Consider the following 24,253-nt stretch of genomic DNA (forward strand, 5'->3'; position numbering starts at 1 on the left):
CTCGGAACATCGTCAAAACTCTCCCGTATGTGGGAGTTGAAACATCTGGTGGGAGATTCTGCCAGACGTTCCCAGCAGACCCTCACAATGTGTGTAGATGTGCCAGCTCTGGCCAGCATCCTCTTTCACCATTGGAGCCGAGCGGACAGTTCCACCTCTCTCTTCACCTGAGTGTCCAAGACATATGACCGCAAGTCCGATAACATGACCACGGTCGATCATCCAACTGTGGCCCAAGGTGTCCTGGTGCCAAGTGCACATGTGGACACCCTAACTCTGAACTATTTGGCGCATTATAGCAAACAAGTCAGGACCCATCCCTCCACCTGAGGGTGGAGGGATACTGTCCTCTCATTTACCAGGTGAAACTCCAACCTACAGGCACTGAGCCGGGGAGCAAAAAGTTTGGCCACCCCTGCCCATTGCCTCTCATTGCTGGCAATGCCAGTGGAAGAGAGTCCAACCCCTCTCTAGAGGACTAGTTCCAGAGCCTTTGCCGTGTGTTGAGGTGAGTCTGACGACACAGTATCTGAACTTCTTAACCTCAAGAACCAGCTCAGGCTTCTTCCCCACTAGAGAGGTGACATTCCACGTACCCAGAGCCAGCTTCTATAGCCAAGGATCAGACCGCCAAGGTCTCCACTCTCGACTGCTACTCCACACAGCACCTGCCCCCTTTGGCCCCTCCCATCGGTGGTGAGCCCTTTGAGGGGGGACCCTCGTTTCCTCTTTGGACTGTGCCCGGCCTGGCCCCATGGGTGCAGGCCCTGCCACCAGGTGCTTGCCACCTAACCCCACCTCCAGGGCTGACTCCAGAGTGGGCTGCGTCTGGGCAACAGAAATCTCGGTTCAACTTTGTTTATCGTCATTGGGGTCTTTTGAGTTACTCTTTGTCTGGACCTTTCACTTGGATCTGTTGTAGGGTCACCCAAGACTAGAGCTGGGTATCACCACTGACCTCCCGATACGATACGATTTTGATACACTAGGTCCCAAGTCGATACGATTCGATACAATATACGATTCGATATTTTAGTTACAATACCAATTTTGCTTTGGTAATGGAAGAGATTCTCAAAGGACTAATGCTGTAAATTCAATTGTAAAAGTAACCCTCTAACCTGCTGCATAATTAAATATTTATTTTTACATTGAGAACTGACCATTAAACAATAGTTATACAACATCATGCACTTTTTATTTAAATATATGACCGTCATTCAAAACAAAAGGGCAACTTAGACTTCCACAAACTGTCAGCAGCTCAGCAAGACGACTCGCGGTGTGGTGAGCTTCAATCGCCCGTGTTTGTAAAACGTGGGACATGAGGGACCAGTGACTGTCAGTGTACTGAGAGGCGATGGTCAAGTAGGAATCGTAGCTCTGCTTGTCCAGCTATCGCAAGTGATGGCAACTCTCTCTGCCGATTTCATTGCAGTTGTGACGTTGTTTTGAACTTCTCTGTACATCTTTGAGATTGTGACTTTACTCAGTTGTTTCCGTGTCAGTAGCACATAGCGTGGTTCCAGTGTCTGGACGAGGGGTCTGAAGCCTACATTTTCTACCACACAGGATGGTCTGAGATCCTTGCAGATCAAAATTGCCAGAGCCTAAGTGATGTTCTCTGCACATGGAGCCGTGGATGGAAACATCTTCCCAAATGCTTTCTCCAGCGAGGGTTGTTGCAGTGACTTGTAGTTTCCTGGTTGCTAAGTGTACTCTTGGTGATGCCTCGTCACATGGCTCCGGAGATTAGTTGTGTTTCTGTTGTACTTAACCTCTACTTTGCACATTTTGCGCACAGCATTATTTTTGTCAAGTTGGGCGCAGTTTTCTTGCTTCTTAAAGCCGAAGTGCTGCAAGACATCGGCTCTTAAAGTTGCACTTCCGCCATCTTGTTCTCTGATCGGAGGCACATGGCCTGGATCTCGCGAGATCTGATCATCTGACTGCAGTAACGTTGCACTAAGCACTAAATCACGCCAGACTAAAGGGGCAAACAAAAACTAAAAAATAAACGGGTAAAATCGAATGCATTTCAAAAGATCGATACTGAGATTTATGTATCGCTAATCTTTCCTACAAATGTATATTGATAAAATATCAGTATTTAGACATTTTTAACCCACCTCTACCCAAGACAAACATTGGTTTGGGTATTTGAAAATGACTACAAATTATCATTAATTTAGTATGATTTTGTTTGCATTAGATCTACACTGGAGCACCACCGTCAAGACGGGGAAATAGAAAAGTAACCAATTCAGCCTCATAAAAAAACTACAACACCATAAATTTGTAATTGATTCACTTAACAACTACAATCAGAATTACCCCCACGCACAAACGCATAACCCCCTCCCCAACTTTACAGTAGGTGATCGTGATCAAAATGATATTGCAGCTGAGATATATCAAAACAGAAATGTATTGATGACAATGACGTGTGTGTGTGTGTGTGTGTGTGTGTGTGTGTGTGCGCGCGCGTGCGTGCGTGCGTGCATGGGTTGTGTTGGGTGGGCGTGTGGGCTTGTTTTTTTTTTAGGTGACGAGGGCTTTTTCTTTCTCCAAGACACCGAAGCGTGTGATCCAGAGGGCGTTCCTGGCCAACAGTACCCCTGATGAGAAGAGGCTGAGTAATGAAAACCGCAGCAGCTCTACACTGGCTGTAAGTCATTTGTCTGTTATGTCTTGTTAGGACTGGCCTTTTCACATCATTCATTCACAGTCCCAAAAAAAAAACATGTTTCAGTAATATACCTGTTCTTAATAACTGAAAGAGTGCTACTCACATTTGTCTTTTTCCAGTACCATCACTGTCCTTTGTCTTTTGTATTGCCTTCACAGTAGCTAATCCTGGGAGGCTGTTGGCTGTCATTGTTTTATTGTTAAATTTTTTCAGTTGCCTCCAGGTCTTTGTCCTTGTGCTGAGAACTAGGCAACCGATCTGTGCATCTAGTTACAATGGAGCAGCATCAGTGATTTTGATCTAAAAGCAGGAAAAGTTTTGCGGCTTATTTCCAACTCTGTGTTCCTCATTACAGCTATTCAAACAATTGTGGGGCCAGATGCACACAGTTTGGTTAAGTGCTAGTCTTGTGTCAATTAGCTATCAGACTGTTAATCTGCGATTGTAGGGATGAATAATGATAGAATATTTTCCAAATAGGATCTGATCACCTAAGGCAGTTAATGAGCATTTTAACACGTGAATTAAATCCTTAATTATGATCAAGTCTGCCTACCGTGGTTCTTTTCCATGGCTCTAACACCCCATCCGGGCTAGCATGATGCAGTTTTGCAGTGACCTTGGAATGACAGCGAGTGCATGGGTGTGTAAATAAATTAGTAGTGTGCATGTGTGGCACACATCTTTGACATCGTGATAGCAGCCTCGCATACATTGAGCAGGCAAACTCCAATAGGCGGAGAACAAAATAATACCAGCAGAATGAGATCTTGAGAATATTTTATGTGCTTCTGTTCTCTCACCTGCCACTTGCTGTATGTTAAACCAAAAAGCAAGGTGACAGTTTGGAGTGCAAAATTGTCACCTCTTTTGTTATAATGTGTAGCGTACAGAGCCTGACATAAGAGTCAACTAATGTCTCTCGCTCATCCCTCTCTCGCTGTCTTACTCTCTCTCTTGCTCTTCTTCGCAGAGCTCAAACACCAGACATCATCCACAACTTGATAATTCCTTTAGAATCAAAAATGTTAGTGACAGACTGAGACAAGTTTGTTGATCAGTCTACGGCAACAAATAAACACGCCTTTAAACAACATAGTCACATGGGGCACTTGTTATAATTATAAATAAAAACTGTCACAGGTTAGTACATTGATATGTTGCAGAAAGAAGCAATGTAGGAGTTTGGTTGCATCCAGAGCAGGGACATGAGAGCCAATCACGGGAGACATTTGGAGATGGATTATAAATCCAAGGGTGAACACACACTAATGTTCACTACTGATCAGATCACATCAGGTCTAGCATTAATACCAGGAGTTCACAGGGTCAGTGTTTATTGGGGGCCGCACTTATAATCATGTCAGATCACAATAATAGAATATTTAGTGTCAGTAACTTAAAAAACATTTCCCTTGAGGACATCGTACAGATAATACAAATGTGATGTGTGAAGAGTGTGGGGGCTGGAATAGGTTGGGGAGGCTTGTTTAGCTGCCTCACTGTTTGATCTTAATTCATACCTTGATGCAATCACATTTCTGACTGACACTGAGACAAGCCGCTTCAAAACAAGTGCACCTACTTTCTTGCTCAACAAGAGACAGCACAACATTATACCACATGACACAGGATAGCAAGAGAGAACAAGAGAAAGGAAACTAGCACCTGTGTGAGCGAGAGACATAATTATGGGGAAGCAAGTTCATGTAAGGACTAATTGAAATGAACCACATAATCTGGAAGGAAACCCAGTTTATGGTAGTGAGAACCAGATGAGGAATCAATCCAGCCCCTTTGTTTTGTGTTGTTTTACCCTCAGAGTCAAACAGTAAATGTACTCAATCACCACAAAGGTGCACTAAGCATTGTTGCTTGACGTCACTTCTTTTGACGCTCGTAAATACCAAACAAAAACAGAGAAAGCTTGACCCCCCCCCCCCCGTGTCCCTGTAAAAGTCGTGAACGCGCATCAACATGGAAAGTGGACCTGTGCTGCGCTAACGTCGCTAAGATTAGTGCGCAAACTCCAACTGTTTGGTGAGTAAATTTATATTCTAAGTCTTTAAACAATATCTTTACGATATTGGGTTATGAGTTACAGCTGATATATTTAAAATTATTTTGTAAGGTTATAAGTTAATGCTGATGTATTCAAAATTATTTTATGAGCTTTTGCAAAAGAGACACTTATAGAATTTGTCCTTCCTTGAATTGTTGCTGGTGCTAGCTAGGACTTATAGAGTAAGCTAGGAATAAAAAAAACTATTACATTGAAAAATGGCTTACGTGTCATAGCTACTACATTACTCGATCGACTCTACTTATTCCCCAATGTATGCACACGCACTACCCTCACCCCCCATCTTGTCAATGATGAATGATCTGGGACGTGATTTGTTATGTTTATGTGCACATCTTGTGTACTCAGTCTTTGTCGTTTGTGATCCCTGTGTTGTCTCCAGAGATCAGAATTATTCATAGTGTTCAGGGGCCTGGCAGCCAGCAGATCAAGGGAAGATGCCTATGATTTGAGACAAATGAAATCATGCTGAAACCATGCAACAAGGCTTAGTGCACCTTTTACTTGTTGATAATGATGGCCGATCTAACAGCGTGAGCAAACAGTGACAGTGAAGCTTCGTCATAAGTTAAGATAAACTTTGTTGTCTACCCCAAATGGTGGCTGAAAATTTTCTTTGACAGGGCTCAACAGGCACAATCACACTCATTCAAAGAAACCGTTAAGACATCATTGTTAAAAGGAAAACATATCCAGAAGCAGCAACAGACTGCATTGCTTATTTCATATTCTGGTTCAAAGTGGTTATGGCAGAGGGAATGGGAGATTTCTTGTAAATGTTCTTGCAGGCCAGTGGTACTACATAGCGTCTGCCTGATGGCAGTATGGTGGAGTGGGTGTGATGGGTCCTTGATGATCATGGTGGCTTTCCTTATCATTGAGCGGCTGTATTGTTCTGATGGGGGTTTTGGGGGTGAACCAGTTATTTTGCTTCCCTGATTGATGATGCGAGAGAAAGTTGTACCAGGATGAAATATTGAAGGTGACAATGGATTCATGATGACCTGTACACCAGTGTTAAAATACTCTGACATTGAAAGTCCTAAGTTTCCTCAGCAGGTTTAGGCGCAGTCGTGCTTTTTTTACACAGTCAGTGTGCTGTGTGAAGGACAGGCAGGTGTCAGCCTCTGTCCTCAGATATTTAAAAGCCTCAACCTGCTCTGCCAGCTAACCCTGGACACTGAGGGGCTGGAGCAGGGGTGATGGAGTTTTCCCTCAGGCCCTACAGTTCAGCTCCTTCGTGTTGCAGATGTTAAGATCCAGACAGTTCTCCTTGAAAGTTTGGACCAGGCTGTTGACTGTTTACTGGTAAAGTGAAGTAGACGGCAGAGCTGTTGGACTGGATCACATGACCTTATACTAGTGCACACAAAGAAATGGCTAGTGAGTGTGTCTTTCTGTGAATTAGGGATATATCATTATTCTCTGCTCTGTGCAGTTTCATCTCATCTTTCACTCATTGAGTCAATAATTAGTGTTGACTCTCCACATCTTGTGCAGAGATAGATATGGATGAGCTCATTTATTCCACATATGCATTCTCACTAAAGCTCTTGGGAACATCCCTGATTGAAAGAAGACATTAAAGAATTGGAATATTACAGGATAGACTGCCAATTGTACTAATTCATTTTGTGTTTTAATCTCCATTATTGACATGTTCGATTGGGAGTTTAGATAATCTTCTGCAGACGTCTCTGGACCTCACTTTTTAGTCTTATGTGATATTAATTTCCTGCCTTCTATTCTGAATCAGATCAAGACGAGTGTCCTCAGTCTTATCTCGATGAATGTCATGATGTATCTGTGAATCCATGCTCCATACACAGTATGTCTCTCTTTTGTTATGCACTCCAGATGTCTCGTTCTGCCTCCACGTTCAGTTTGACTGATTCTGCCAAGAGCGGTGCCATGGTGCAGCGCTCTAACTCTCTGGACAACCCTCCTGTCAGAGCCAGGGTCCCTGTCTGTATTCACACCCCCTGCAGCCCAGCTCAAAATATTGCCCATAGCCCCAACTCTGAATCTGTCCCCCAAGGAAACCGAAATTTTGGCTGTAATTATGACACCAGGACCCTAGAGTCCAAGTCTAGCCTCATGGCTCCCTTCACGACCCAGCCAGTGCAACAGTCCATGTCCTCAAGCCATTCCACTTCCACTTTGTGTGCAGCCACTGCAGACTCCACCCAGCTCAAATCTAAATGCTTGCTACCCAAATGTGGCCAGCATGTGGCCAGACACATGCCCGCTATAGGCTTCCAGTCAAGGGCCCCAGCTCTTCATCCTGCTGGTGTCAAAGGCAGCAGCATGCCTAAGTCATGCAGGGATCCTCAAGCCCCCCTGGACCCGCGCAAAGCAGTCCTGAGCAGTCCTCGCAGGGAGACTCTGCTGTAAACTACAGTTCAGTCCTGCCCTGCATTTGATGTGAGCAAACATTATTGTGGTCTCGTCTCTACTACGGGTGCACCAACACCATTTCTAATTTCGGATGAATCTTTTCTACTGACTGAACTCTGTGATTGCCTTTTAACATCCAGATAACCTTGAGTGCTCTCCTAGTCCCAAATCAACTTCTTAAAAGCTGAGACCCTGCAACGATGATGGATCAGATTCATAAGAGATTGCTGAACTCTGGACTCGGGTGATTAGCTCTGGTTGGATCTGTCTTAATGCCTCTCCCCACCTGACATTGGCATGAATATAAAGGGCAAAGATTTTAAGCGTTGATTGGGAAGAGCTCTTCTTCAGTTCACCTGGGTTACTAACTGGTGGTGGCATTTGAGCATGTTCACGTGGCAGCTGCTATCAATAATGGGCTGGATACAAATGGGCACACTGGTGCTGGAGTGTGAAAAAGTTGTTTACTGATTGAGGTTTTTATCTGGGGTTCATTTAAATGCAGGTTATCACCCACCGAATGTTTCATTTTTTGTTAAGATCAGTGAACATTAACGAGACCTCAGCCAAAGTTACGTTCAATCCAAGCATGGCTAACAAACCTTTAGAAAGCATATGATTAACTAATGTCAGTGCTGTTGAGGAAAATTTCACATTTGAAAATGTAAATGTCAAGGCATGCCTTTAATTTAGGATGTTATGCCCTTTGTGTATTTTGGGATGTTTTGATAAAAACAGCAGCCTTGATTTCAAAATGTCAATATATTCATGGGAGTCACACTGACTCCCCCTCTCATCGCCTCTGTTATCTGTCCACCATTTATCTGCCTCTGACAGCTGAGGCACGAGCCTTATACTGTCCTACATTCAACTGGGACATTCCCCTCTTTCCATTTGGATGATCACTGCTCTACCATTTACTTCTGGGACACACATCCTGCATCTGCGTTGGAACACACTTTTCTTTTTCCAGATTAGAGCAGGCTACAATGCAACATTTTTGCTCATGGAGCTTGCTAATTTAAATTTGTTTTTTTCCCCTCACAAGAAGTTTATTTCTATCTGCTAAACCAGCTAAGACACACAGAGAAATTACCCATTTTCAGTCATATTGACATGTGACTCTGCAAATCAACTGTAGATTCAACATTTCCAGTGTCTTTCAAAATAAAAGCAGTCACAAGAACTTAGCATTTGTTTTAGGAAAAAAAATCATTTAAAGCTATTTCAATGATCTTATTGTATAGCAGCATGCAATATTTTAACTATTTATGGGTTTATTTTTGGAGAAATTCTACAGTCAAACTAGGGACCCAATAAATTGACTATTTTATATTAGAAATATAATAGGCTGTCCTGTGGAAAGCAGTCAGTAGTTTTACAAAAGTCCACTCTTGGACAGAATACAGGAAAAATTCGAGCTCGCCAAGCTAATACACTCATTTTTGAATAAAACAGGCCAGAAGTGCGATTTTTCTCTGTCATTTTTTCACTTTCGGTTAAGGGTTCTGGGGGAGGGAGCCTATCCCAGCTGACATTGGGCGAGAGGTGGGGTACACCCCAGATGGGTTGCCAGTCCGTCACAGGGCCATCAGGAGCAATTAGGGGCTCAGTATCTTGCTCAAGGATACATGGTCACTGTGGGAAGTGGGGATTGAACCAAAGAGAATCATATCAACCATATGAGAATCATTGAAGAAAAACTCCATGTAGAAAGATTGGGCTGATGCAAGACCCACGATACACCTACTGGATATAAAAACATGGGATGCTATTGTAGAAAAAAAATCTGTTGACTTTGTCGTCAGACCAGGAAGCGTCTCTGCTCAGTCTGTTTGACAATGTCTTGTATCCCAGTCTGTAGTTTATTTATGTCCCCCTCCAACTAAATATGGTGCTTGTTCCCCTCCTGACCATCTAACTGCTTCTGTGTCTTCACTCATTGGACCCTGTTGAAGGATTTCAACAAAGAATTTGGACAATGAGCTCTCCTGATAGGGTGGCCAAAAGCACGCCAATGACAGGAATCCTTCAGCAGAGGGGCCAGATATTTTTAATCTCTCTCCCCCCCCCCCCCCCCCCTAGTTTCTTCATGTTCTTATAACCTCTTCCTCTTTCAGGCACACCATTCCCCCTCCATGGTCAATCTGCCGTCCATGTTTGAAAGGAAGTACCACACATTCAGTCGATCGACTACCCACCTCTTCTGAGATGCAGGTGCTGTTGAGGACCACCAGCCGCGGCCAATCCATCCTTCTGTGCCCCACTTTGCATTGATTGCTGCTAAAAGCAAGACAGGACCAGACAGGTCGATGTATCTCAAGTATAAAGGACAAGTATTTGCCCAGATTGGAGCTCTCCTCTGACCATTCACATCCAAAGGACCAGACAGTGAGCTGGAACACTGCAGTGAAGCAGCAGACATACTGCCATGAGTCAGTGTCAGAGCTGTTCTGTTAGATTGCTTCATACAGTGGAAACCTTCGACTCCCTGCAGCTTGAGTAAATGTTGACTAGATCCCAGGTCACTGATATTAGCCTTCATGCCATCAGACAACTTTCTGCTTGGACTGAGACTGTATTAGTGGAAGACAACTGGAAGGGTATGGCACCAGGACTGGGCCAACTGGTTCAGGTCAAATGTCTGGTTTATTCTGAGAAGATGGACGCCCTGCTTTCTATATACATTTGTTATTGATTGTCTTGAAATATGGATCATTTTAAATTGATTTTATTAGAAATAGTGAGTGTTGCCTGTTCGGCTTGTTGGTGTTGAGTGTTCCAGCTTACACATGTACTCAGAAAGTAAAATAACTAGAATAATTAGAAATATTGAGGTATGTCTCCTTAACATATGCAAATTCCTTAGTTCTTTATGCGTTTATGTACTCCTAAATGTAGGTTGACGCCCATAGTCTTCACTGTGCTGTGGTCTTCTATGATTTTTGTAATTCTGTGAGACCTTAACTGACATGTTATGTTTCCCTTTAGAGTGTCTAGTAGTTCACTCATTTAATATTCCTGATTGTAATGAACTCACCCTTTAATTGTGACCTCCCTCTCCAGCTTTTATAAAGCTTCTTTTGACCAGTCTGATGAAGAGCAAGTCCATATCTGCTCTTCCTCTCTGCACACGACTGTGGGTATACGTGTTCAAGAAGGGATGTTGCGTCAGTGTACATATTTATTCTTGTGGAATACATTTTATGTAACCATTTTCTATTTATCTTTGTTTGGTCTATGTTTATTTCTGTATGTGTGCTATTTTAATTGAGCTTTAGTTGTCTTCTGTTGTTTCTTCTTGGTATTAAATGCCCTTCAAATGCACCTGAAGTGTTTGTGTTTGTGTGTGTGTGTGTGTGTGTGTGTGTGTGTGTGTGTGAGTGTGATTTTTTGTGTTCCTTTGATGTGCTGGAAATCCAAAAGTTGTAGGGTCTCTGTAAAACACACAACATACCATGTCTGTGCAAATTTTTTGTAAGTAATCGTGTGACCCAGTCAATGATTGAAAATAAAATAAAATTCTGCTTTCATCCTGCAGCTACCTTAGCTCAGTTATTAGCAACCAAACATATACAGTATGGACACCGTTTTTGAATCATTTTCAGTCCGATTTTTCATGGTTTGCTGCCACTGGCTTCTCTCTTGGACTGAGTTCAGAGTGGACACTCCAGGGACAATTGCCTCTGAATGTCCAGAGGGGTGTAACAAGATGGGACGGACCCTAGCTGTGTGCATGCTAACTCCAGTAGGTATGTTGACAACACATGACATTGTGCTTCACATGTCAGTTATTTTGATGTTGATAATTTGTATTGTATTTGTCTATGAGTATTTTTAATTTTTGCATATTTAAAAAAAAATCTAGTCTGGTGTGTGTGTGTATAGATAGATAGATATATCTATATATATAGATATATCTATCTAACATTAATGGATAAGCAGTATAGATAGTAGATGGATATATCAATTCAATATCAGGCCTAGGTGGAAAAATGCTACTTTATGCTGATGTTTGTTCGTAGTCCTCTGCTTATCTGAGTAAGTACCGTGTACCTCAAACAGTTCGTTCCTCTTTAAATCGAGGGCCATGTTTGATCTTGTTCAGTGATTGGAAGGACTTCAGTTAAAGTTTTTAGTCTGTTTAACGCAGAGAAAAAAAGATTTACAAAGTGATGAACATGATAAACCTGAGAGAATTTCAAATACCTTTGTGTTCTATTTGTGTGTAGGGCAAAGAAATACCTGCCTGAATATAGGAGTGGAAAGCCACGTGTGAAGACCAACTCTGCTTCCTCTTCAATTTCACTGTCCTCATTGGGTTTAACAGGGGTTGATTGTCGCTAGAAGACAAATAAAAAAGGCACACAGGATAAAAACGCACCTCTGCAGTCCATATCAGAATCTAGCACTGGAACTTCTTGGAAAATGTTTATGGAACCCATCTTATTGGCTTGGTTAGTCGCGTGACAACTTTTAATTTTGCTGAATATGAGGATCTCAAAGATCTCCTTCCTCCCTTACCGCTTTGTCTGTTTCTTGGGTCGGCCCTCTTCCTGGCCATCTTCCTTCTTTTCAAGTGGGTCATTACCATCAAACTTACCACCAAAAATCTCCCAGGGTTTCTGGAAGATTCTGGGGATGAATGGACAGCAATGAGAAACTGGAGACATACAGTATTGAATCTACACCCATGCTTGGCAATAAATCTGATGAGATTCAGCAGGGATTACTGCTACTGATAGACTATTATGTTGATGGAATTCTGTGTTACCAGATAATATTGAAAGATTTTAGAAGCGTTGCTGTCAACCAGGAGACTCACGAGGGGGAATTTCTCATCCTCATCTGCTTGGTGATGGGTTTGCCATCATCATCATCCACTATAAAGACATCCATATAATAAAAGAGTAGAGGGGAATGAATAGGACAACGTCCAAAGAGGATTTTCATTATTTCTGAATGTTACACTTTTAGGATAAGCGGTATGGAAAATGGATGGATGTTACACATTTTCTGTTAAGAAATTAATGTTTAGATTAGATTACTATATAACACAATGCCATATATCTTAATATTTGAGGAACTAGATTGCAGAAATTGTGGCATAATTTTCTTGCAAAATGACTGAAGATATTTATGTGATGTGTGATTGAAAAGATCAGCTTGTCTTACTGCAATGAGATTTGAAATCCCATTTTAAAGACTGTGAAAATGTAATAGTAGTCTGAGCTCCCAAGGGTAATTGGCCTCCTGTTTTTTATAATTCTGGGGTCTTTGCCTGGTTTTGAAAATTGGATTATAATCCCATGTCTCACCGTAGGTAGGTTTGAAATATTAAAAAAAAAAAAAAAGATACTGCTGTTCTCTGTTGGAGTCAAGGGACTTTGTTTTGGGGGGTGTGATGTCATCACTAATAAGTACCCTGCCCCCTTATTGAGTGTTGCAGTCATATTGTTGAGGTCAGGCAGAAGGTCAGTCCTTCCAGAAATGCCACAGAATCCTTTCCTCTCTATGCCAACGCACTACCACTGAGAGCATGCTTGACATTGCAACTGCGACATCTTGGTCAGTGTTTGTCATTCCTCACTACTGAACTCCTCTCATTCCTGTCGTTGACCCCTGCGGTCATGATGAACTTCCTTTGCACTCATGCTGTGTGTGTGTGGAGGGCTACAGAAGCAATTCTTACCTGGTGTTACAGGGTCTTTTCCATCCATCCATTTTCTATACCACTTATTCATTAAGGGTGAATTGTGTTATTTGGGGATGAAAGGAATCCCAGCTCTGAACATGATTTAATTCATTTACCTTTTATTTTAAACTACTTATTTTTAGAATCTAACTTATTTAACAAAAGGTCACATTTTATCTAAAAAATACATCCAAAATCTACCAGCCAACATCAAACCCTACATTTCTTAAATGTGTAATTGTACAAACAGGAAAGCTGTTAACCACTGCAAACTTTCCAAGATATTTATTTTATGATTGTCAGTAATACTTTACCCTCCTGGCATATTTATAATGGTATATTTGTGAAACATAAGTAACTGGCTGGTGTCTTTGACATCAGTGCTCTCATCCAGCATGACAAATATGTGGCAGCTGGAACCTCTGCTGGAATTACCTTTAATTTAATAGCAGTACACAGTTAGTACAGGTTCCTACACAGAGGACACAGTGGGTGCTGCTTTCGCTCATGCACAGGGCAGACATGGGACGAACTGTGCTCAAACATGCATATTATTTTTTTTTAATATCTTATTTTACAAACAAGAAAGCTGTTAAGTAACCTTAATTTTTATAAGATATTTATTTCATGATTGTCAGTAATACTCTACCAGCGTATTTATAATTGTATATTTGTAAATGTATGAGTTCAATTTCCAGCCGTCTGCTAAACTGCTCATTTAAAATATTTTTCCATCACGCTGGTTGAGAGCAAGGCTGCACGGTGGTGCAGTGGTCAGCACTGTCGCCTCACAGCAAGAAGGTTCTGGGTTCAAGCCCCGGCTGGAGCACGTGATCTTTCTGTGTTGAGTCTCCATGTTCTCCCTGTGCCTGTGTGGGTTCTCTCTGGTACTCCAGCTTCCTCTCACAGTCCAAAGACATGAAAGTGTGGACTAGGTTAATTAAATACTCTAAATTGACCGCTGTGAGAGTGAATGGTTGTCTGTCTATATAAGTTGGCCCTGCAATGAACTGGCAACCCGTCTAGGATGAACCCCACCTCTCGCTCGAAGGCTGCTGGGGAAGGCTCCAGCCCCCCCCCCCCCCTTCTCGTGCAACCGTTAACAGGATAAGAGGTAGAAAATGGATGGATGGATGAGATCACTGATTTCAAAGACATTGACCAGTTACTTGTTACATAAGTCAGTGTGTTTCAGCAGGTTTCTATGCAACAGAGACTGAAAGTTTTAGAATAACACGCAACAGAATTCCTCTTACACTCAGAGTGCTGGCTCTACTTGTTCTACGGAGGTGAGCAGCAAAGAAGAAGCATGAGTTCATCAGCATCGGAGGAGTTAGGAGCACCCATATGGGTCCTATGGCTTCATGCTGATAGCTCCCAGATTTATTTCAGGCCAAAACTGCCAGGATAATCTTGTCCTTTATCTTTATGATCTACGATTCTGTATTGCGAGATGCTATTGAGCTATTGGTGTACAACATGTTTGAATCGGGGACCTGGACTGTGTGCCAGTATGTTCAGTGTGTGAAAAAATCCAGCAGTCATTCTGTTTGGTTCACAGTTCTGTCTGATACGTGCTGGTTTCATGGATTCACAGCTGAAAACTTCCCCTCATACCACACACTGGGGCTTTGGTTCTTCCTCAGTCTAAGTGAACCCAAAGTGGATTTAACTCGAGTCATATCTCCTTATCAGCTTGCCTCCTTTATTGCTAACATCAGCAGGAGCAGGTGAATTGCACGACTGCTGTGTGCTCTGGCTACGCGCGTGACATGAATGAACATGACCACACAGTTGATGATTCAAAAATATTACAAGAAAGACAACTTGTGAAATAACAATTCAGTTTATGTGTTTTAATTTGAAGGTATTTATTCTTTTGATAGTATTCTGTGTTTTCAATGTTATTGACTTCTTTTACTTTCAGAAAAATATTTCTGATATTCCTCTGTGTAGGCTACCACTTGAGGGAGCTTTCATACCACCTGTGGTACATGTACTACAGTTTGAGAATAGCTGGTCAAGAGGGCCGTCATGGCTCGTGAGGTAGAGTGACTGTCTAGCAACTGAAGGGTTTTATTCTCACTGCCCCCCGACCATGTTGAAGTGCCGTTGAACAAGATCCCTAAAGCTCCTACAAATTTCTCCTGATGGCCCTGGAATGGACCGGAGACCCATCTCCAGTGTGCACCTCACCTCTCGCCCAATGTCAGCTGGGATAAGCTCCAGCCCCCCGTGCCCCTTAACGGATAAGCAGTATAGATGGCTGGATGGATGGTTGGTCTGCTACTGGATTTTGGAAAAATTCAATACAAAGTCATGTATCTTTTTTTGTTGTTGTTGTTGGTGCTAGACCTTCATTGTGAAAACTGTTATAGGTCTCGCACCAAAATGTCCCAAAGATATTTGAATGGAATTTAGCCAGATAGGCAGCAGCAATTGCATATTTAACTGTTAAATAGTGGGGCACAATGACCAATGATTAGCCATGTAGCCAATCATCAATATGTCTGCCTCTGTGCCAGTATGGTCCTTGTGCAGGGTTACACTATTTATGTTCACTTGTGCGAGGGAAATGGTCCCTCATGTCCTCCCTCGTTCTCTTTTCACCTGAGGTCCTCTATGCCCCTTGAAAGTGGTGATGCCACCTAAAGCTCTTTCTGTTTCCACCCAAGGTCCTCCTGTCTTTTCTTGGCCAGCAATGCCAGCTAAGCTAATTTCCATCGGCACCCATGGTTTTTTGCTCTTCGTGTGTAGTTATGCCAGCTAATCTAATCAGTGCGAGGGCCATGGCCCCTTAGTCCATCTTCACCCAGGTTCCTCCACTCTTCTTGTGGGCAGCTATGCCAGCCTAGCCCATTTGTGTGACAGCCATAGTCCCTCATGTCCTCCCGAAATAATCCACTGGTACATTACTACTCCCCATCAGAAATAATCCACTCCTACATAAATACACGGTGGCAGCCTGGAAAGATTCATTCACATCAGACATCTCGTTCTTCAACCTTCCCCTGAAAGGGGGTGGCAAATGATATAGTCATCAATGCTTTTTCTGCAGGCTCCGTTTGCACTGTTGTTGTTTTTTTCCTTCGTAGAACAGGTAGCATGTAGATGTGTTTTAGGCTAAGTTTAGATCTGGGATGATCTTTTGACAAGATAATGGGATGTCAGTCTAACCTCAAGCATTGATGCCCCCTGTATGGGTCCTCCCACTCTTTACAGTCGAACTTGGAGTACTGGATCCGACCTGTTGATGTCACTGTTTTTCTGCACAGATGATGCTCCTTTTTCCAAGGAGATTTCCTTTTTGAAACCTTTGTTGCTGACAGTAGCAAATAATAGCCATTTCTGTATTGCATAAATCATTTCGAGTCAGTGGCTGAACCTTTACCTTTGATTTGTGGTTCTGCTTCATCCTGTTCTTGTCAAATGAATGTTCCTGATTTGATTTAGCTTGTCTTCCTCGCTCTTGAAGCATGTCTTTGAACTTCAAAACCTAAGCAACTGATGATTTCAGTTTTTCCACAATCTGACAAATAGCTGAGAAGCTTGTTTGCAGCATTGGACATATCCTCAACAACACAAGCATTGACCATGATGCAATGTTTCCAACAGAATCACATTATAAATATGGTTGCAACAGAAGTGGTGGGGGCTTTACAACACAGCTGATTTTAAGAATTATACTTGAACTTAAAACGTTGGAACCAATTATTGAAAACTATTTTCAAGGGGAACTATTTCAAAGATGAAACCATATTTTTCTCTCAATTTTAATCAACAAATACATGCCAATATAAAAGGATTTTGAGAAAGTCCATGTTGTAGGATGAAAAGTAGTGTGGTGGACATTTCGTGGTCTCCTGGTGTCCCGGAGAGGAATCCCCTAGTGAGGAGGCAGTTTTCAGTATTGTTACCACATAGCAGTGTGAAGACCTACTGTATCGGAGTATTTAACATCATGCTATTCACTGAAGTGTGCACTGCCTTGAGTGAGAACGAGAGCCGCAGCTCCGCAAATAGAAAATCAATACATGGCAGACAGTGTTTATATTGTGGAGGCCCAGGACAAATAAATGAATATGGGAATACCTGTGATTACATAAAATCACCCAATCTTTTGCATCATCCAGCAAAAACTTCAAGCCATCACGAACAGTTTGGAAAGTGGTCAGCTGATGGTTACCTTCAGGCCTCATCTGCAGGAGTCTGCTCAGTTCTGATTTGCCTCCACTGGGCCACCTCTGTAGCTACAGCTACTCTGTTTGCCACAAACATCTGGAATCTGTTGGTTTCACTTGCAGTGTAATTAAACACAGTTGTACTGACATGTCCATTTTCAGCTGAGGCTCATGCTTGATCATCTTGACTACTCAGACAGCCAGAAACACAGCAACCGTATGTTCTGGTTCAGTTATATTAGCACTGCTATAGGCCCTTTTTCAGCCTTTGCTCTTTAACATGTACAACTTGCGGAAGCTTTTGAATGAGATGATGACAGAGGTTTTTATATGTGAAGAGACATTTTAATGACTTTGCTGTATTTTATCCATGTTTTCACAGCATGATTTAGCATTCATCAATCATTTATTTACATGATGCAAGAATTTCTCGTTTGCTGTACTTTCATGTTCAAACCAAGTTTGTTGCCTTGCTTGTGCTTCCTCAGGCTGTAGTATTTGCAACAATGAGTTGCTTGGTTTGGCAGCATCATCAATCGAGCTTGTTAAACTCTGTTAAGTTTTTCAACACAGCAACAACAGAGCAAACAATGTCTGTTGATAATTTGACAGATAGCTGCCAGTCAATCTCCAGCCCAATTGTAGAAGCTACATTTTTTTTTTGTGTGCTGATTTTCAAACTGAAGCATGTCCTTGCGGTCAATTTTCTCTCTCTTTTTCTACATCAGTTTTAGCAATACTTTCCACAGGAGTTACATCTTCAGCCTCAGTGTTTTTCATCCATTTCCAAAGTTGTCAATTGTCTGACATCAGCAGAGCACTTTCATTCATTCATTCCCTTAATTCCTCCACTTATCCCATCTCATTAACAATCCCAAGCATCAACGAAGTCCAGTTCCCTCAAATCATTCAAACAGGTTCAGATTTCCTGCAGTTTATTTCCACCTCCGACAGGCAGCATTGAAGCAGATCTTTTGTGTCTTATCTACCTTCTTTGATGAAGAGTTGAGGTGATCACAGTGTATTTTCTGCCACACCACGCTGATCTGACCAGTAGCCTCCTTCCAGTAATACCATTCATTCAGCTGTGCGGGAAGATTCTTGCTTTTGTAGCCCCCCCCCCATACTTACATACAGGTGGCTTGAAGAATCTTCCTGACACATATTTCACCCAGTGAAAAAAATGTCTATGAAAACATTACTTTACCATGGTTGTTGTAACTGGGCCAGACAAGAAAAATACTGAACCATGTACTTTACCACTGTTCTACCCCTACTGCTGATCACTACTGAAATTAAAACACCTGTTCAGTCCTGGCTTTCAATTACCTTTGTGAATGAACCTAAACTAGTCGAAGTGAATGGACTCCTACTCCCTTAGTGGTCAAAATTACACTCAAAAAAAAGATTTGTTGGATTTACTTAAAAATGTCTCTTCAAGTGGTTCCACGCAACTTTGTTAAGTAGCTATTATTGAAGACTATTGAGCATAATGTACTCTATATTGTTAAGAAGGTATTACTACAAAGTATTGAGTAAATTATACTCAGTAATTACTATTACCATTTACTCAACAATATAGATCTAACTTTACTCAATTACTTCTATTAACAGCAACTTAACAATATAAATTACACTCAATATATTTAAGGAGATATTAATAAAATATATTAAGTGAATTATACTCAGTAGTTTCTAGTAGTACCGACTAAATAATATTGAGTAACATATACTCAATAGTCTTCATTAATATCTACTTAACAAAGTTATGTGGAACCACTTGAATAAACATTTTTATGTAAATTCAACAAATCTCTCGTGTTTGAACTGTTAAACATGTTTAACAGTTCACAGTTCTTCTGGCCAGTTTAATCGTTTTTGTTTGTTTTAAGTTCAACCTATTTTTGTATCCCTCTATATTCTCCACTTTTGTTACAGTCTCCCTCAAACTGCCTTGGTTTAATAAAAATGAGTGAACCTATTCACCGCAAATATTTTTCTGTGCCACTCCCTACCCCCCTAAGTTAAGTTAAATCAACATACATATCTGACAAAATGAATGAGGCTGCAATGTTCACTGTGCAGAATGTGACAAAGCAGCACTTTTATTGTTGCAAGTGTTTCAAAAGGTACAAAATACTAAAAGATCCTTTCCATGTCAGAGTCTAAAACATTAAAACCCAGACCACAACACGCAGCAGATATTTTCAAAGAAGTTTCTAATAAGTTGTCAATAAAACACTTTAGAGCTCAAACCCACATTTAGCTCAAACAATGGTGTCAAGCACAAATATTACAACTCTTGAATTGCAAAAACACCCACAGTTGTAAACAGAACAATGTTGATAACAATAACATAAAAACAATACCACAGATGCAATAAAGTCAAACCACTGCTCCAGCAAGCTGTACTCAATCCAGCAGTTTGTTTTTGAGTACCTGGATTTTGGCTGAAAGCCTTTGTGCATCAAGCTCCATCAGGATCTTCTGAATAAACTCAAAAGTGTACCTGAGGTCAGATGGGTAGCTCAAGTTCAGATCATAGATGATTCCAAAGAGGAGGGCACAAGCACTGGCAACACCTTTAAGTCCCTGAAGCACTTGCACACCCTCGACCATGATGCCAACATCTTCTGGGTAGTCTTCAGCATCTGCTCCTGGATGTTGAACCACGTAGATGCCCATTACCCGCTGGTCCGCTGAGATGTCCTCTTGGCTCTCGCTCTAAAAAACAGACAAAACAGGCAAGATTCTTTAACAATTTTTTGTTCCCCAGGAGGCCCCTGTGTGAAAAGAAGAAAATTTCCAAAATGACCACCGACACCCCTTTAAATTTGCGGTTAACAATATATTCGGTAGTTATGACACTTGTGCAGAGCACAGGGGTTGGCTCTTGCAATATGACGGAAGAGCTTTTTGTCTGGCCCGTCTGAAATCAGAGTGAATAACTTAGCCTACACACAACACAACTATAGCAGCCAATTGCAATTTACACACACTTAGAATTGTGCTCCATGAGAAATAGAGTTGAATTCTGTGGAGGCAGAACATTCATTTAGTAAAAGGGGGGTGGGGGGTGGGGGCAGGCAATTGTCAAAAATTAAATCAAATGTGACGGGCTGAGCCAGTGGTCTACTAGTGATACAGTTGTGTTCAAAATAATAGCAGTGTCTTTAAAAAGGTGAGTAGATGTCAAAATTCTTCAGAGAAATTGCACTTTAATGAACACAAATGCATTGGAGACATTGCACATTCTATTTTAAAGCAAGTAACGTGGAAAAAGTAATTACATTTTATAATATTTCACAGAAAGTCAAGAAATGTAATGTTCAAAAACACGCAGAGGAATTGTGGAATTTAGTACAATTGACCTAGGCCGCAATACCTGTTGACCGTTGCCACACGTTGGTTGACTCCATGCACCACAGATGTGAAGCAGTTATCAGAAACCATGGTCATGCAACAAAATGTTAGTTTAGGATACTCAGCAAATTTGATTTTTCAAGAATTTCTTAGTTTGCATGGTACATTTTTGAGTTTCCAAAGACAGATGCCGACGCCGCTATGTTTTTGAACATTACATTTCTTGACTTTCTGTGAAATATTATAAAATGTAATTACTTTTTCCACTTTTCTTGCTTTGAAATAGAATGTGCAGTGTCTCCAATGCATATTCAAAAATAAGTTGGTGTTTTCCTTTAATACAGCAAAAATAATTAAAAAATTAGTTATTTATCATTCGTGCTTCGCGATGTAAACGATTTTGCGATGTGGAGCTTCATATTAAATGATAGACATTTTCCACTGTCCAGACAATATACAGTATATCGTCATATCGCCCAGCCCTACACAGTGTGTACCATACTCCCGCTTCTCAGCTTCCAAAATCCGTTTGAATTACATTGCTATTACAAACGGTCGAGGAGATGCACATTCCATGCCCCCCCTCCCCCTCCCCAATCTTCGCGGGTTTAATTGGCATAATCAAGTCGCACTCGGTGACTGCAGAAAAACCTTCTTGTGTCATTTCACCCATTGCCCAGTGTGGAAGGACCGGAGTGATCACCTAAGCAGCCATAACCTAAATGAACGTCCACAAATTAGCTAAATGAACGTCCACAAATTAGCTAAATGGACATCCACAAATTAGCTAAACGGACGTCCACAATTTAGCTAAATGAACGTCCACAATTTCCCACCTTCTATTACGCGCCGCCTATCTATTCGGTGAAAATTACTTAATACTACTCGTTTTGTGACAAAAATGAGACTTAAAATGCATTTACTTACCACTATTTCGACGATGGCTGAGGATTGTAGCGCATGCCACATGCCTCAAAATTGGAATGACGGACGCTACGTTGTAATCTCGCGTGATCTTGAACGTGGGTGACGTCGCCTTCAGTGTGCTTAAAGGGAGAGCTAACATTTTGCATCGGTTTTAATTAACAAAGTTGTGTTGGAGAAACTAACCTTGACAAGTAAACCTGATATTGCACTGTTTTACTTTCAACTGCTGCAACTAACTTAAGTAAATATGAATAACTCACAATTTTAAGTAATTTAAACATAACACTGTGCTTTATAGCCAACAACAGTCAAGTTTCAGTTTTTTGAGTGTACCTGAACACATTATAAATACCAATTGGCTCCTATAAGAGTCCAGTAATTTCACAAACACCTTCTGCGTAGCAAGACCTCTGTGTCCTCCGTTAGCTTAACTGTAATCACATTAGTGAGGCCAGAGTTGGCCAGCATTCTCACAGGAGCATTTTGAAGTGTGAGCTTTGCCACATTAGTATTTGTGTCATGGAGATCGTCTGGATACAGACTTGCTCCGGTTTTTGTCCTCTTCACATGCAGCCTCTTCAAAGCTTTCCAAGATACTCTGTGTCTGGTGGATAATGTGAGGGACGTGCCCAGCTGCCAGCTAGTGACTGAAGGTAGCACAGCACGCAGGCCCGAGGCAAGGCGAGACCAGGGAATAGATGCAATGAAAAGGCACCTCACCTCTTCATGGAGGACACATTCTTTTCATATTTGCCTTTGCCTTCACTTCAAAGTGCCTCCAACTGGCTGTTTAAGGCTGAAATGAAAAGGGAAAGGGACTGAGAGGAGGAGTGTGGGGGCTGGTTGGTGGAGGGGGGGGTCTTCTGGTACTAAGGGAGCATCATGTAGAAGGACACCACTGCACGGTGTTACTCTTTATTGTGGGTGAGCAGAATGTCCTCCATTGGACGTTTTCACTTACCAGTGCTGTCATCATCTCTGGCTCCACCACCCCTCGAATACATCAGCATTGCTCCTTCTGAAAAAGTGATTATTAATTTATTTACTTAACAATTATTGAACAGTCCGACCCAGATCCTTAGCATGCAGAGGTCCTCTCTGCACACAAGCACATAGTGGAAGCAGTGGAGAGGACTCTTGATGTGCAAGCCCATTGGGAGGGAAGGTCATGTGTCTGGGGGGTGGACCCCAAAGTAATAAGAGTTACAACACCGACAGTGCCGCTACATGATCTTGTGGTTCATTAAAATCTTCTTTTTTGCAGGTCAATCAGGAGAGACAATTAAATGAAAAAGATGACATTAATGAAAAGATAGAAACTAGAATAAGTCTAAAGCGCTTGGACTCCACATGTATGTCATCCCAGAGCAGCTATGAGACAGATCCCCCCACGGACTGTCTGGTGATGGCAGTGGGGGATGACATCGATGATGAAGGGATTGACAGTCCTGCAAAGACCAGGTGGAGATGGGAAGGAGGAGGAGGTGCACACAAAAAGAACAAAGAACCAAGACTGAGCAGGTAGAAACAGACATATCTAAAGACAGCAGTAATTTGATAGGCCAGGAATGAAAACTAGAACAAAGATTTCCTTTGGAAGTTTTGAATCGGCCTGTGTCTCTGTGCATGCATCCAGTTTGTGGCATATCGTAGTTACAGACTGGTGTCCCACTTTGGCTGTAATAAACCTTTAACACTTGCCTTCTTTGTAGCCCCATTAACTTTCAGGTAAGCCTTGTAAGTAATGAGACAATGGTAATAGCATAAAATGAACCATTAAGATTGCAAAGTAGACACTAAAAGATTAATGTAATGCTCAGGGTGCAGCTCATTGAGCTGGGAACCATTATGACTAAGCACTTTTCATGTTTCACACACAGACAATGGGGGCAACAGGCTCTCAAACAGGGGCTATTCCCATCAAAACTGTATCTCCTATCAGCTTCATTTCAAACCTTAAACGCACCAAAATGGCAAATTAAAAAAAAAAAAAGGTTATCCGCTGAAAATCCAGCAGAAAAATAGCAAGGGATTCAATGGGAAAGTTGGAGGTCTTTTCTGGTCCCTGCTCTTACTAAGAGATCGTTTAAGCAAACTTTGTGAGACTGTCAGTCAAAATAACCCGAAAGGGTAAATGACAAAATAATGATATATAATACTGTAGCAAATAATGATGTGTTCAGAGTGTAATTTGTGGCTCTGATAACATCTCTCCCAATGAGATAACGTCTCTCAAGCAATGACATCACAAACTCTACAGGGCACAATACACATCCACTGAATGTAAAACCAAAAACTCTCTCAAAGCCTCCTAAAACTTAAATGCTGTTTTTTTTTTTAAAGTACAATTTTTTTTTTAAATGAATCATTCTACAAGAAGGTTCCAATTCTGTTTAAACTTTAAATCACTTCTCTTTGACAAAGTATGATGGAATGGCTCCAAAAAGGGTTGGGTTTGATTGTTTTTCATTGGCTCTCCCTATAAATTTCATTGGGACTTTTTTCAGTTTTATGGGATTTTTGTCACCATGGCCTAAATTAATAGCTCACCTGTCCCGATGGAGACACATTTTATACTTATATGTTGTTGGGGTATTCTCAAAGTTGTGGGAGGAGTTACATGCTGAATAAACGAGGCATAGCAATGATAATATATGCTGTGACGCTCTGCCTCACAGGTCCATAATAACTAGAAGAACCAGAAAGACAGGTGAAACTGCAAATTCAAGAGGCACCACTTTAGTCAAGCCTCTTTTACTAAGGCTAAAGATTATAAGTCAACAATAAACCAATACATTTTATACACTCAAAAAAGTGAATGAAGTGGGTTGTGCGCTGTATATTATTTTTATGTTTTCAGTTTACTTAAAATAAATGTCTTTGTTAAGTTGAAATATTTTTTTCTCATAAAGTCCATG

The 24,253-nt window shown here is 41.5% G+C and overlaps 1 protein-coding gene and 1 long non-coding RNA gene across 8 annotated transcripts in view; one reads left to right on the plus strand and one right to left on the minus strand.

Annotated features, from left to right (window-relative positions):
- The window catches only part of ect2 (epithelial cell transforming 2), a 52,536-nt gene extending 41,872 nt beyond the window's left edge, over window positions 1–10,664 (plus strand). For 5 of the 7 annotated variants that reach the window (XM_086225307.1, XM_086225311.1, XM_086225308.1 and 2 more), the window contains 3 exons: window positions 2,546–2,668; window positions 6,630–7,196; window positions 9,290–10,664. In XM_086225307.1, the coding sequence (XP_086081433.1) occupies window positions 2,546–2,668; window positions 6,630–7,166 (660 nt within the window). In that variant the 3' untranslated portion in view covers window positions 7,167–7,196; window positions 9,290–10,664. The remainder of the gene's footprint in view (window positions 1–2,545; window positions 2,669–6,629; window positions 7,197–9,289) is intronic. The other 2 variants (XM_086225312.1, XM_086225313.1) reach the window with 1 other exon arrangement.
- An 8,959-nt stretch (window positions 10,665–19,623) lies between these two features.
- On the minus strand, window positions 19,624–22,434 carry LOC147250411 (uncharacterized). The gene is made up of 3 exons (XR_015119345.1): window positions 22,297–22,434; window positions 22,056–22,131; window positions 19,624–19,769 (listed from the first exon to the last, which is right to left on the minus strand). It is a non-coding gene; the product is annotated as an uncharacterized LOC147250411 (long non-coding RNA).
- Window positions 22,435–24,253: the final 1,819 nt, after the last annotated feature.

The sequence above is a fragment of the Aulostomus chinensis genome, chromosome 14 (assembly GCF_037954235.1).
Source record: "Aulostomus chinensis isolate RoL2024-O1b breed Wild chromosome 14, RoL_Achi_v1.0, whole genome shotgun sequence".
Lineage (NCBI taxonomy): Eukaryota > Metazoa > Chordata > Actinopteri > Syngnathiformes > Aulostomidae > Aulostomus > Aulostomus chinensis.